Here is a 15,434-nt window from a genome sequence, read left to right on the forward strand (position 1 = left end):
CAAGAAGCATCGTTTTATCTATAGATAGAAAATTAACTGATAACTTCTATGATAGCTGTGCACTTGGGAGTTTGTTCACAATGAGCAAATATGGAAAGAAAGTTAATGATGTGCGTATTCCTATCCTCATCGTAAAATATTGATCTGCAGACCCCTTGCCAGCGGTTAGAAAAGGACGAGGCAAACTACCGCTGTTACACGGATGTAACCTTGACAAAAGAAAATATTTTGGAATTCTAGGCAAATGCCACATCCGCCTCAACCGTGGCGAGGATTTGTACAGACACATTTCCAAACAGCCACTTTTCTGCAAAAATATGATGAGATTTATGCACGTGGCATAAACGTGTTTAGTTCTCTAAAAGAAAAATAAATCCTACAAGTTGGCTAAAATTTTCAAATACTTTTACTCAATCGCTTGGACTCCTGCAATACACAAAAGGTGCTTCTTGCAATGTGTCACATGAAGTTTATTATTACATATAATTTTAACAGAAATCATTTGAATAATTTAACCTCTCACATGAAATACTGATAAATTTAACTGCCGATTTCTTCAAAAATGCCCCTGATAACAATGATACATTAGATAACAGATGTTCACCTTAAAATATGTAATCATGTGAAATAATAAACACACTTAAACAATGTCTTGTGTTTTGCACCTTGAGAATAATAGACTTTACCAATTACAAAAATGTATGACTGTATAACAGATATGAAATATTTACAAAGTTTAAATCACAGTTTACCTGAAGCACTTCATAAAAATGTCAATATATGGTACATGTATATAAAACCTTCTAAATTAGAGTCAATTAGATTTCCAGGCTATAATCATTGCAAAATATTCTTTGATGTATAATAAATGTGCAGAGATTTGAATAAAACACACATTAATGGTGATAATATTAGATGTTGTGACTCTGATAGGAATGTGAAATGCCCTCAAAATTTCAATCATTTAAAGGAGACTTATTTCATTTATAATTTCCAAGATATATGTAAAACAAACTAAGTTGAACTTTCAAGTAATCCTGGATTGAGAAAACTCATACCACATTTTGAGGTACTCATAAAACTATTAGAAATACTTTATAACCAATTTTTTTCATCATTTTTTTCAGAATAAAGGTTGAAACTTACTGTCACTTATATAATTACTGACACACATGAGAAGTAGAGATAGAAAGGAAATGATCATATAAATAAATTGCTACTGGAATGATATCAAATCAAATATTTGAATGTCAGAATCCCTGTACAATTATGACTTCATAACCAGCACCTGTTGTGATTACTGGAATATTCTACATTCACAATACAGCAAGTTTTGCTGAATAGTACCAACTAGTAATGCTCCTTTGTAATAGTTGGCTATAGAAGCACCACTGATAACACTGCCATTGTTAGCATACACTGACAGCATGGAAGACACAACTCCATCTTTCACTTCTAGCTTTAAAACCTAAAAATAAATAAATTAAATTATATGTTTTCCCACAAATATTAGTATCTGATAACATGCAAGTCGGCCTCATTTATCTATATATATTGTGCTAGGTGTTTCAGGTAAATTGTGTTAACGCCACTAAGGTCACATTCATATCAGCGGACAAACAGATCCATGGATCAAATATGGCAGCCCACTTAAATGCTTGCTGCATAATCCTCTAACAGACACTGAATAGATTCCTTGCAGGGATTAGGCTACAAGCATTAAAATGGATCTGACTTATTTGATCCACAAATCTGCTAGTCTGCTGGTGTGAATGCCGTAAAAGGTGATTTTTTGATCTATTAGAACAAAATTTATCAATGCATATTTCCAGATGCATCCAGAAACACCCATTTTTATGATAATTGCTTTGAAAAAGTTCAAGATCTGTACTTACTAAAACAGGAGCTGGATGCTCAGGCTTGTCCAGATGTTGTATGATATCTATTAATCTGGGCTGTCCGCCAAGCCATATGTCTCCTGTCTCAGTGTCCACCCCTATGTTATCTATTCCCATGTGGGTGTCAATGCTCTGTCAAAATAATATACAAAATACATACATATTTGATTTAATAATTTTTATCCATCACCAAAGGTAAACTTATCTTCAACTAACTTGTAATGGTACTCAACAGCAGATACAGTGTTGAAAGTGTACAGAGAATTACGCTGGTTGATCTAGAATTTTGTTACAAGGTGGCACAGGATTGAAAGATGAGGGGTAATGAGGGTGGCAAAACATGATTGTTCTACACGGGTAGAGAGGAATAAGGTTCAACTTTAATCTTAAATATAATGGGAAATTAGCTGTAAATTCAGCCCATCATGTACAAGATTAAGCCATTACTTACAGATTTGAAAACTAGACTGCCATCTTCATTTCTTGTGTAAGTCTTCAACTCCTTAGATGCAGCCACATACAAAAACCTAAAATATTCAATTTCAAAATGAGCATCATTATTAAAAAATGAAGAAGGAAAATCACAAGTTTTATATACAGCAATGGTCCTTTTTATCAGCAGCAAATAATTTTGCAAAAAAAGAAATATGAAATATAAATCTCTCTCTCTCTATATATATACTTTTGGATACTTTAGACAAATCTGCTATGTTAGCAAGTCGGCATTAAGTTCAAACTAGAGGATCAGAGAGGCGATACCAGATGAAAGATGATCCCCCCTCTGCATCTGCCTAAGCAATACAACAAAATCCACTTACTTTTTATTAGGAGACAGAGTGACACCATTGCAGGAGTACAGTCCATCTGCTGCCATTTTAGCTGTTTCACCATCATAGTACACAACACTTCCAAACGGTAGAGTTAGGTATGCTTCTAATGTGCGTGACAGGAAGCTTTCTCCACCCCATATATTTGAGACGTAAAATGAGTTTGGACCAGAGGCTGTTACATCATTTAAACTGACAAAACCAGAAAGAGAAAAATGTTAAGGACCTTCAAAACTGCAGAAATGTAAAGATGCACGTAGTAAAATGTTAGATCTGTAATTAAAATACAAAACATTTGAAGCACATTACACTTGAAGTAAGTTTAGAACAACACCATTTTTATCATTAACACTGGGAAAATTGTTGATAAGTTTCATATGTAGCAAAACTTAAGAGCCCAGTGCAAAAGAGTGAAAAAAAATAAAGTAAATAAAATTTAAAAAAACCAAATAAACAAAGTAAAAAGTGATTTCGGGCTGCACATTTCAATGTTTCTCTTATGCTAAAACTAAATGAGGGAATTTCAAAAGATCATTAGAATTGATGTATTTTGAGCTGAGTTTATGGTGAAGATTTCTAATAACTGAGAGTCAGGTGTTTATAAGGGCACAATTTCAATGCCTTTTTCTACATATATGGCCCTGAAATAACTTCTTTATAAACAGTTTTCTTAAGATTGTCACAAAAACAATACTGCTAGTCAGCATAACTAACATTTATATTAAAATTGGTGCAAAAATGTACCCAGCACTTACTTCACAAACAAAGGATCCCTTATGCTTACAACATGATTCAAAGTCTTGGACGATGGATCATATGTAAACTTTTCCACAGTCTCTCCTAACTTGTGGTGACTAATAGCAAACACTGTTATTTCTCCTGAAATGATTGCATTAAAAACTTCAGAAGTTGCACTAAAAATAATTATGAAAATCACCTCTAATGTCAAGTAAGTTCATTTAGATTTTTTTCTGAGTTGAAGATATGCTTACATGATTTTACATTCTACTTAGTATTTCAATCCAAACCTAATCAAAGGATGTCAAGGCATGTGTCACTGGTTAGGACGAAATAATGTTAAATGATCACCTGATGCTGGGTCTTCCCAAACACCAATCCCATGTGAAGAGAAACTTTTAGCATCAAATTCCTTATTAAACTTCAGCTCCACTGGATCTTTGGTTGGAGTTTTAAAGTCAAACAGATAGATGGCGCTCTTGATGTTTTTTTTTGGTAGAGGTACCTTTGATCCTGTCATGACATTGCTCCTGTACCCCTATAAATGATTACTGAAAGAGTTTATTTGCTTTTCAAGAAATTATTAAAAAGCACACAGCTTTTATGGTCTATTAAAATATCAAAAGCACATGTTGTTTTAGGGGCATTCCGTGTGTAATTTAAGTCAAAATAAAAAATACAGGTACAATCTTTTATAATAAAATAACTCACTGAAAAAATAAAAACTATTGTACATATGCAATGTAATTGACCTTTGTTCATGAAAAAAAGGCACATTTTCATTTTTATCAAATACGTATCTGATATATAGGTACATGTATCATTTTACCACCAGCATAACTTCAACTAGTTTGAATATAATTTTATATAGAAATGCCAGCTTGTGCACAGAAATGATATTGCCTTTATATCTTATTTTTTATTTAGATAGCCAGTGCATGTATCCAAAGGCATACTTGACTTTTCTGAATCAATAAAATTAATTACCCTTATGAAAATTTGAATTTTTATTTAGAGAGAAAATATACAAGAATAAATGTTCACTTTCACCTGGATTACGACTAGTGAAGAATTTAATTGGTATACTTGGCTTTAAAATGCAAAACTGGAATGGTCAGTTAATACTTAAATATTGCTAAAGATGGAAGAAATTCAAGTATGTTATCTTTATTTTTTCTTTATATCTCATATTTACTTCCATTCATCCAAACTTATTGCATAAAAAAATACTCACAGTTGATATAAATACACGCCCATCTGGTAAAGTCTGCAAATCTTCTGATCCTTGAACTAAAAAGAAAAGAAAACTTTAATAAACTTATTAAATATACCTTTAAGTGTTCCACTTCTATTAAAAGAATAACTTACCATATAAACAGCCTAATCAACCTAAACCTGGATAACCCAACTCTCAAAGAGACCTGTTGTTTCCCAATTTTAAGTCAAACATTTCATAACTTGTGTCGATAAATGTCAATGTCAAATTTTGACCACAAATAAAATATGCATGAAGCATCACTGTCTTCTGTATGTGACAATTAGAAATGTGGTGATATTTATTATGCTAATAATACAATAAACCTTATGTATAAAAACGTGTACTGGAATTAATTATAACCCTGTTACTTAAAGGACAAATATCTACATAATGGCTACTGTTAGCTGGTATATAAATGTGCAGCTTTTTTTAAATTTCATGTACCGGTAGCACAAATTTCATGCCTTTGCACTGTACACATTATCATAATCTACAAAATGAGTTATCATACTAGTACCTAATTTAGGAATGGTCCTGCAAGGTCCAGGTATCTGATTGTATACAGTCACATGAAAACCAACATGGTATCTGAAATGTGCATTTACACAAATACATTATATTGTTTCAGCATATCCATATTATGTACAAATTGGCAGATACAGTAGAGGTGGAATTAATCTGTCATTTTGCCACCAACTTCCCAGTTGCTACTGTAAGAAAAAGGGTAAAAACTATATGGTGCATGATGCCATAATGTGTATAACAAATATACCTCTTTGTCCCTCTATCTTCTGCCCCATAGAATGTGCAGGAGGCAAGAAAATATCCCTGTACGTAAAAAGACCACGTGCCAGATATATCAAGTCACACTGGCCTGTAGCCAGCAATTTCATTTTTAGTGGATCTTTTATGAAACCTTTGCATACCTATAATAAATTTTACCCAGAGCAGAACTTTTCCCAGCAAAAAGGGCAGTTCATTCGACCCCCCCAGGACCCCCTGGCTACGGGTCTGTCACACCTTTGTCACTACAGGCCATTGACCATACCAGTACCAGTAGGCCTATGTATAAATCATGACACAGGGTACCAGAGAGGTGGAGGACAATGTGGGATTTGCATTTACTTAGTAAACAGTAAGTGCCACTAACTTTTGCAACAGTAGTAACACATATCCTAGTCGGGGCATCTTAGCGGGGGAGAGGTCACCATGTCGGAATCAAAGACGTGCTAAAAGTTGTGTGAAGAGGCTGCATGATTGGAGGGGGGGGGGGGGGCGGAGAGGTGTACACGGAACAGCTGCTTTTTTAAAAGTTAAAAATCATGATGTTCTAGCTGAATCTTTTAATGAGAAACTTGGTTTAAAGGAATCACAACCTTTGCACTGATTCGTCTGACTCGTGACGACTACCACACCGATTAACAAAATCACGATTCACGTTAGGGGGGCGTCCTTGAGATACTGTACGGTACCGGTAGATCTAAAGATGAGATATGCATTTCAAAGTTATGCCACTATTTTGCATCAAGCAGTGGTAGATACTTACATCAATCTCGCAATGTGCTGTGCAATAACAATGAGTAAACTAACGACGACAATTTTGACATACATTTTGTCTAAACGCTGGAGCTAGAGCAGGTGAGCACATGCACGAAGCAGAGTTAAAAGCACATTGAATTGAAGTTTCGTATTTAAAAGACACGCATATTGTATTGTGTGTAAGATGGATCTTCATTGCTTCAAAAATTACACATTAAACTCGTTTCTTGAAATTTTGATGCATATCCATCCGATATTTTGCAATTTGACAGTAAGGGTACCGTGAGCTTGTAAGGCCGAAAATTGAGGCAACCAAAGATTACATATCAGTAACACCTAACACATTTGCCGAAAACTGAGGTGTGATAATCAAGGGTGGGCAGAAACATTAATCGGGGATAAATCGGGGGCAAATGATTTCATTTTAAGAGGTCAAAGGTTTTGATCGATTAAAGGGATAACAACTGTTCATTTTGGAAAAAAAATTCCTAGGATAAACAGCAATTTCCCCATTCTTACCAATTGTTAATGAATCTATTTCTGCAAAGCTAGAGCTAGTCCCTGTTTTTTTTCTAAAAAAGTTTTTTTTTTTTTTTGTAAAAATCTCTTAAGAGAGATCATTTTACGCCCACGTGTTTGTGTTTTGTAAGCAAATAAAGGGATGGCCATTTCAAGTAAAAAAAGAAATGTAAGAAAGAACATACAGTACCACTGAATCGCCTTAATACAAATCATGATCATTAGTTGAGCACTGTGGAAATATGTGCAAGCTAAACACTTTCAGAACCCTACGACTCATTAATAATGGAAAAGTGATAGGAAAATACATTTGGGTAGACCAGATCTGAGAAAATTACTTTCAAACTAGAGATTATTATTCTTTTAAATGCCCACGTTGATGATTCTTTCAATAGCAGTAATTGTCAATTGTATAGAGTTGAAAACTTTATTTCCTAAAAGTTATCTACCACTGGTCACATTCTCCGCGAATTAAAAATTCATTGACACTTTCAAATTTTGAGTGTACTGGTAACAATACCAACTATGCCTTGCATCCTTTACAGACCATAATGTAATGTATGTTCCACAGTCATAGAAAAGAAATGAAAGACAAGTTTAATAAATAGAGAGAACATTTTTTTCAGTTTTTTTTGTAGAATTTAATGAGGTATTTAAAAGTAACTCAGACATCAAAAGTGATAACCTATTACACAACAGGATCCACACATCAAATGTTTTAATCATTTGTATGTAAAGGAATGCAGATCCTAGAAACATCAAACTTATGACCTCCTTTTCAGCACACTTGTAGGTTTTCCAACACAGCAGAAAATTCAAAATGAACTTTACTAACATCCTCTCTGAAAGACCTAAATTGTCTTGTGGATTTCAGCACTTTTGGGAAATTAAAAAATATATATAATGTTTGTTCCATCTATAAAAAGTAAGTGACTCACAAAATTGCGTTTTTTTAGTCTATCCATTGAGTGGGTGTAAGAAACGGATCTCACTTTAGACTTCAAGGGTCAGGCCTGTAGCCAGCAATTTCAGAGGGGGGGGGTTCGTTTTCTGAAAAAGTGGACCTTTTACCATAAAATCCTCAAATACATAGGTCAAATTTTACCCAGAGTGGACCTTTTCCCAGCAAAAAGGGTGGTTCTTTCGAACCTCCCGAACCCCCCTGGCTACGGGCCTGAGGGTCTCTATGGTCCTTATCAGTTGCTATTTAAGACAAACACAAATGATAGGCTACAAGAATAGCGTCCAGGTTGCTTGGTGTGATTTTAAACATTCGTTGCAATTTTTCCACTGCTGATGGTTCCTCAACACAACACAAGATATTGTCAAAAGGTATCCAAATGGTGTCATCGCTCTCCGGCCATTGGAAGAGACTTTTCTGTTTCTCTAAAAAGTTGATCTCTGCCTCTCTGTCTGATTTGTCGATATCTTGTACTTTCCCCAGGTACCATTCTTTTTCACAGACCACTGCTGCAAAATCACCTACCGTCACCGCCACCATTTGTCCAGTGATGCGATGGGTTATGCCTTTTTCTTTGCTCAATCTTGTTTCAATTTTTATTGGTACAAACAAATGTGTGCCTTCCCAGATGTCACACAATCTGCCCTGGATACACAACAGCCTTTAGAATCAGCACCATATTCTGGTGCTTTGTGCAAAGACAGCTGTGTCTGGCAATGTGATGTTGACAGAATGTGCCTGGGTCGAAGACATCGAAAGGTTTCCAGGGATATCTTTACTATTGTCATCTTGTACAGCTTGCCTGTTTTTTTTTCCGCTACTCATATCCGACGATCTTTTGACCAGTTCATCCCCTTTTCCCGAGTCCTCGACAAATAATTCCGGCACATGCCAGCAGCAGTGGAAAGAAATCTGAGGCAACGATACTTCCTCACAATCTTCCCAGCCACTATATTACGCAAAATTTTCATCTTACTTCTTGGTGTAACTTGTTTAGCTTGACCCACTGCAGCTCCTAAAACATTTCCTATAAGTAATTGCTTCCGCACAGTGTTAGCTTTGGTCCTTTTCAACATAGCCTGCCATATGGTGCGTTCTGTCTTGGTTTTGGGATTTGTGGAGAATTCAGGTGATCCCATATTTCGTCTTCTACAATGGCTAAAGCGTTGCCTGATAGCATTCTCCCTCTTTCTCATGGCATTTACCTGTGCCTGTAGTGCTTTAATTGTTTTTTGTGCCTGCCTTAAGTTTCTTCTCAAACTTTTATCTCCACGCTGTGGCCACCTCACACATACAACAAGCCTCTCTGGTGGTGATTGCTGTGGACTTGCCTTGGTAACTTCTACAGCAGCTAGGAGCTCTTCCTTCCTTTGGTGAAGTCTAAGTTTTCGTGCTTTAGTCTTCGCATTTCTCTTTCGTCTTTCACGGTCGGTTAAGGAGGCGGAAGGTACATAGTATTTTCGAACTCTTTTTCTTTCCCTTTCCAGGAATGCTTCACCCTCATTTTTCTTTTTACGAGATCGATAATTTTTTTGAATCTCAGCTCTTGTTTTCGCCATTTTCTGAAAAATAATTTGATTGTATATATAATGATAATGTTACGTCCGGTATCAATGTATTTCCTGTTCTACTATTTGGCACTGCACTCACTGCGCTCGCTGGCGATTATTTTTTCTTTACAGTAGTCTTGTTTGACATTTATTCCATGCGAAGCAAGAGAGGCAGTAGATAGTTGTGCGGGCTGGCTGCCGCGTTTTATGTTTTCTGAAAGTATTTGATGGAATTCACATAAAATTCTTATTACGACAAAATCATTACATCGTCACTGAGGGTTTTATGGATATCTTTACACTCACCTCATCTAATCTTTAGCAGCACAGAGACAAGACTTTGTGCCTCGATATGACAGATAACTCTGGTGTTTTTAACCTCCAAATTCTAAAAAAATATCATTCGGGTGTTTAGTTTCGTTCAAAAATTGTTTGGAATCAAATTAGCTTACATATTGAATGAAACAAGCAGTGTTCAGTCTAAATATCATTTCTATTCGTTTATATCAAAGTTAATTTCTTGAATGTTTATTTTCTTTCAACATTTGTTTCGTTGACCAAGTCAATGGCCAAATCGTTTTATTTTGGTTGTTCCACTATGTGTTTAAAATCCTGTAAAGCGTTGATTATTTGCAAGTATGTAGTTTCATTGTCACCAAAAAGTAATTAAATACATTTCTTCACTCATTGTCAAATTTTTTGAAAACACATATGTTAATTTTTTCAATTTACTGACGACTTCAATAACGCAAGGAGTACAAGGAAGGGTACATGCACACTAGATGGAACAGCTAGTCTATTTCGAGGCCATTGATTAGGCGTGAGAACCGAAGCGCTTATTTTGGACACTCAAAATAGGAATATAGATTATTTTCATTACACGATATACATATCGTGTTGCAACCGAGTTGCAGGTGAGTAAGTGTCCACAACTGTAGTATGAACACGGTACTTTTGTTTTGCAGTTGTTAGGAAACATGATCAATTAGAGGGAGACTCGGCAAGATATTGTTGTTGCACTCAGCGTAGGCATTTAAGAGCGTCAACACAGATTCACCGGGCGAACTGGGGTCCCCAATTTTCGCGTCAAGTGTCAACTCCCTTTCCTAATATTAAGCACGATGCAAGCTAAATAGTTATTACTGTTTACAAACGCGGTAGGTTGTTTTAGTTAACGAAGCTGTCGAATGCGGGTATATAAATGTGTATATTGTTGTTGGTGGGTCATGCATCGGTTCCCCCTCTGCAACAGGTGGTTGAATAATGGAGGGGAGGCTGTCAGAGAAATAGCTGTATCTATTTGTTAAATACCATGTTTTTATTAATGTCGATTGCTCAGGTTATTTCACAAGGATATTTGATATTAATGCACAGTGCTTCATGTTATTGTTAACAGAATTTGTATTGGATGCTGTTTCTGTTCAACTGGTTGGGTTAAACAAGACTCATTCTATATTAGTGAGTCCAACCCCCAATCAAGAGTCCCAATCAATATAAAATCATGAGGGGCAGGTTTGTCTAGTATTTCATTACTTTTGAAAATGCAGACCGTTAACATAACATATAGTTGATTTTGCATTATGTTTGAAAACGAATATGATAGTTTTTGAAATAATAGTTTTTGGAAGTCAGGGCTAGGTGGTAGATATATATAGGGTAGAGCGTACAGGTTTAATCTTTTTATGTACATACAACTTATGAATGTTGAGTGCAGTGTTGTTTCTGACCCCTTGTCATAAAGAACAACTGACAGACATAACCCGCTCATTGAAAGATGTTTGTCATGTGTTTGCATAGTCTTTATGAATGTTATTTAGTCAGCAGGTCAACCTTGGTTTGTTGTTTAGCTTTGACATTACCAAAGATTTTTCCATGTTGCTGAATTCTCACAAAGGGTTATATATTTTTGATGCGTATGACATTTTGTGTTGTCTGTGTTAGAACCAGAATACATATGAACTCCCCCCCCCCAAAAAAAAAAAAAAATACTTCCTGTTTTTTTCCAATTTTAAATAATATTTAAGAAATTATGACTTGGTATATGAAAGAATATACAGCTAATTTACCTATCCCAAAAATACTGAGTATTGTATTGAAATCCATTTACATACCCCATATCCATAGATATTGACAAACCCTGTTACAGTAAAGTATTGTTACTCGAAAGATAAATATTTAGGTTATCTACATTCTGCGTTCTTTAAACATTGATCTGTTTGTTCTCCTTGCAGAAATAGCTGGCGTTTGATTGTTGCATCAACAAAATATCAAATTTTTCTCTCACCTCAGTGAATTGGCAGTTTGAGTTCAGGCATTCTGATACTATCTTAACTGGCATTATACAAATTTCTCTAGCATAACAATCTTGTCATTCTTCTAATTGTGACACTTGAAATTGCAGTGAAAATAAAAAATAGCTCATGTGTTCTTGTTTTTGATGTACAGCCTTCTTGAATTTGATAAAGTATATTTCTTTGAGTTAGATCTAGTTGAAAAAGAAAAATTGAAGTTGGCAGCATTACAATATTGCATGTTCATAGCCATGTGTATATTCTTAACACAGTCTGCCTCATTTCATGAACTGTCCTGTTGTATGGAGTGAGGATAAAAAGATAAGGCTATATATGGCAATATAAATAGAAAGTAAAACCTAAAAGATCGTGTGGCAAAGCATTCAGTCTGGGACTTCAACACAGGGTATGTAGATCAGATTTAGGGCTTTGTACTTGCGAATGACTTGCACTGCATAGATGAGGAAGAATTGATGGTGCAATATTGGTAATGCTTGATGTAGTACAGATTGCACCAAGCTTGTCCTATTATATTCTGTGTATTATTAAGCATAGTTGAAGGCTCTTGTCAGGGCTGAGATCTGCAGTATATAATAAAAAGGCCACCCGATCTCAACTTCTAGAATGGCACGGGCTATTTACTCTGAGCACAAGCACCATAAAGGGATCAGGTCCCATTAAATTAGCTCTCTAATTGAAATGTTTGTTTTCTTTAACTGAAAAGATTGTGCTGATTGCAATTTTTGCTTTGATACCTGGGCAGAATAAATGGCAATAAATAAGTAAGGCGAGGTTGGCCTGTTCTTTTGATTCAGTTGACACAAGGAGGTGTAGGCTAGAGTCACCGGTTGGGAAAAATCTATGGAGGATTATTGAATTACAAAGCAGTGTGGGTTTGCATAATAAACATTTTTTCCTTTATGTCAGGTGCACATTGAGTTGTGGCCTATGACACGGCTTTATATCTGAATATGCATGCTGAATTAATGTAGAGGTATGTATGTCTGTATACCTGCTGGTATGTCGATATCAAAAAGGGGACACCTTTAAAAGATGTGAGGGACATTATATATTCTGAAGTGGGATGTTGTGAAATCTTATCTCAAAATTTTTCATGTCAATAAGTGACTAGTTGTAAACAGGTCAGAAATTTTTTGATAAAACTTGACAGCAGTTCAGTCTATGAAGATAAAAAGCCTCATCCTGGCATCACACTTTACCTATCCCAATGACCTATTTGTGTTTATGTTAGAACTGTGGTCCTCCACTGTGACTAAGCAAGTATCAGAGGGCTAACAATACAGCAGTGTTTACCTGAGGGATAATATACAAGGTGGAAGGCTGATGTGTTGGTTACATGGTCATCCCCTGAAAGGATCCCTAGAAAAGTTGCTCATTCATTAAAATTAACAGGGTGGAGATAAAGTGCTAGCCTACTTGCCAGTGCTAATCTTACTTCTTTTCCAATGAGTGCTTTGACAAACAGGGTTTTTTCAAGCGTGGGATATTTTATCTTATGGCATAAATATTCAGGTAGACTATCCTTTCTAGGAACTTAGTAGCTTTGCACCCCTGAAATATTTGTTTTTTGAATGAATAATTTATTTCAATTTGAGTGCATATTGTACTTTCAAACATAGAGTTTGTTACTGATTTTAATTCACCTTGACTGTTTAAAGCATCAGCTGAGGGTTACTGTTTTTATTGTTATTTTATTGTATAGCCAGCATGGTATTGGCTTGGATGTGTTGTGGACAGTATCTTATGAGAGGTTTCAAATATAATACAATGGGCCATTTTATGGCAGCCTTCACAATAAAGCTCTTTCCTTCAGAAAAGAAAGGAAATGAGTATTTGAACACAGATTGAAATCTAACTGCACTAAACACACAGCACATTCTGTCTGGAAGGGAAAATCATTTTTGCAAAATGTGTCCCTTATTGGCACTTTTCAGAACTGTAATATGATCAGTTGATCAAATATATGATTTAATGCTCTGTCTGGTTGATAATGGACTTGTATTTATTAATGTAAAAAGGAAAATATTATACAAATGCTGAATGAATGTTTTAAATCTATTCATTTGTTGCTTAAAAAGATGCCATATGTAAAATATTGTACACATTACCCCCCCCCCCATACAATTAGTAAAATTCCTTCTTCCTTCAGGTAATTAGTCTTTGATTTATCAATCTTTTTGAGACTCATTATATTGAGAAAATGTTTCCATGTTTCACACAGAGGCATAGTTTTGGAATATATATTGAAGATGAGCAAAAAATGGTGTATTTCCATGTTAGTGGTCAGAAGGTGTGGGCTCAGGTGTGTTGGAATGATACCCTGGGGCTGTCACTGGAACCATAAAGTGGGTAGACAGCAGGGATAATGATCTTCTTATCCCCAGGGTGACTATAAACATGTTACTCTGGTATCTTACCTCAATCTACAACTTAAGAAGAATAGAGCCTTAGATGCTTGTATGCTTCAAATCTAGTCAGTTATAAATCAGATGGCATGAGAGGAGAGTCCTTGTTTAGCATGTTAAGAGATATATGGTACTACAGTCAGAATTTTTGGTTTTGTTACTTGATTGTCTTTAAGAAAAGGCATTAAGAAAAATTGCCATTATTGTCACATTGAGGTTTATAAGTGTGCTAACCAAGTTTGCTGCAGATAGATATCAAAAAGAAATGTCAAGAAAGAAATAATGATGGTAATGTGAAACTATTTATGTCATATATATACTCAGATATTGAATGTACCTTTGAATAAGGAGTAAAATCCACATTTCTGTAAATTTGGAAATTGAATAAGCATTGACAGTTATTTATGCAAGTGGACATTAAATTGGTATTTACCATATATAAAAGAGCACAAAGGAGATCTTTTTTGTTAGAGCAACGAGTCGTACCCCACAAGTTTCAAGCATTTTTTTCTGTTTCTAACATTTAGATAGTGATGTTACATGTATTATATCATGGAGATAAATCTTCTTTTCTTATAACACTTTTTAAAGCAATAGATTACCACAAAAATACCATATAAAATTATGTGAAAGCTGCTGAAGCCCATTTGTCAGTTGTGATGTATCTCATCTCAATATCTGTGTATAATTGGATGTGTCTGCAAGTAATGTTGCTTGTCTCATGTGGCGGTAAGTGGGACTGTTACCAACAATTGTTGCCTGTGAACATAAATTTATTGTACTTTTTCCTCAAAGCTTGCTGTTACATATATTACATGGTAAAGACTTAGGATGTGTATGTTGTATGCAAGAAGAGTTACACATAAGAAGTTCTGCATGCTAGAATCCCATTGTGTTTGTCCCGCTGAAGAATTTTACTTGTGACCTCTAAGATGTGACGGAATGTATAACTATGCCAACTTCCAGGTAGATAACACTAAGATAATCTGTTTACTTAATCAATACAGGAGCTGTCCTTAATGGAAGAGAAAATAACACTGAATGAGAAATAAATGGCAGGAATGTTCTGAATATTTTTACTTAAATTTACTTGCTTCATATGAATTAATTTAGATCAGTAGTTGGTTATCTCTCTTTGATCTTGTATTGTCTGACATTAGTTGGCAAAGGTGTCGTGTTCGTAAGTACTTGGGATACTTAAAATACTTTAGGGCAATATTTGATCAAGTGAGCCTGCCAATCTATGAAGACTCGTAGGCAGGCAGCAGCATCTCTTGTGGCTACTGTATTGTGGAATTATACATGTGTAATAGTACTACATGTCTTGTTGTAACTAGTTGTAAGGTTTCATTTGTCATACAGTAAACCTTAGCATATATATATATCTGATTCAGAAATCTGTCCAAAACCACCAACCACAGACTCTA

General features: G+C 35.2%; 2 protein-coding genes across 3 annotated transcripts in view; one reads left to right on the forward strand and one right to left on the reverse strand.

The window, feature by feature from the left end:
* Positions 1 to 388: 388 nt before the first annotated feature.
* LOC106158780 (serum paraoxonase/arylesterase 2-like) lies at positions 389 to 9,618 on the reverse strand. Of its 2 annotated transcripts, none has more exons than XM_087004994.1 (9): positions 9,597 to 9,618; positions 5,239 to 5,309; positions 4,698 to 4,753; positions 3,815 to 4,001; positions 3,481 to 3,604; positions 2,717 to 2,917; positions 2,350 to 2,425; positions 1,896 to 2,030; positions 389 to 1,468 (listed from the first exon to the last, which is right to left on the reverse strand). In XM_087004994.1, exons 1-9 carry the CDS (start codon positions 9,599 to 9,601, stop codon positions 1,298 to 1,300), a joined length of 1,026 nt encoding a protein of 341 aa, XP_086861120.1. In that variant the 5' UTR covers positions 9,602 to 9,618; the 3' UTR covers positions 389 to 1,297. The 2 variants fall into 2 exon arrangements, with proteins under 2 accessions (XP_086861120.1, XP_086861119.1); XM_087004993.1 differs by lacking the exon at positions 9,597 to 9,618 and adding an exon at positions 6,268 to 6,409.
* A 442-nt stretch (positions 9,619 to 10,060) lies between these two features.
* The window catches only part of LOC106161264 (uncharacterized), a 298,900-nt gene continuing 293,526 nt past the window's right edge, over positions 10,061 to 15,434 (forward strand). Inside the window, exon 1 of the mRNA XM_087004995.1 lies at positions 10,061 to 10,204. The gene's annotated coding sequence lies outside the window, so the exon portion shown is untranslated. The remainder of the gene's footprint in view (positions 10,205 to 15,434) is intronic.

This window comes from Lingula anatina, chromosome 2 (assembly GCF_051362555.1).
Source record: "Lingula anatina isolate TDL-2025a chromosome 2, LinAna3.0, whole genome shotgun sequence".
Classification (NCBI taxonomy): Eukaryota; Metazoa; Brachiopoda; class Lingulata; order Lingulida; family Lingulidae; genus Lingula; species Lingula anatina.

Coding starts and splice junctions, on each gene's coding strand:
- LOC106158780 (XM_087004993.1), bottom strand. CDS start 6,332: ATGTATGTCAAAATTGTCGTCGTTAGTTTACTCATTGTTATTGCACAG. Junction 3,605..3,814: donor TTGGGAAGACCCAGCATCAG/GTGATCATTTAA, acceptor CAATCATTTCAG/GAGAAATAACAGTGTTTGCT. Junction 2,426..2,716: donor ACTCTGTCTCCTAATAAAAA/GTAAGTGGATTT, acceptor TGAATATTTTAG/GTTTTTGTATGTGGCTGCAT.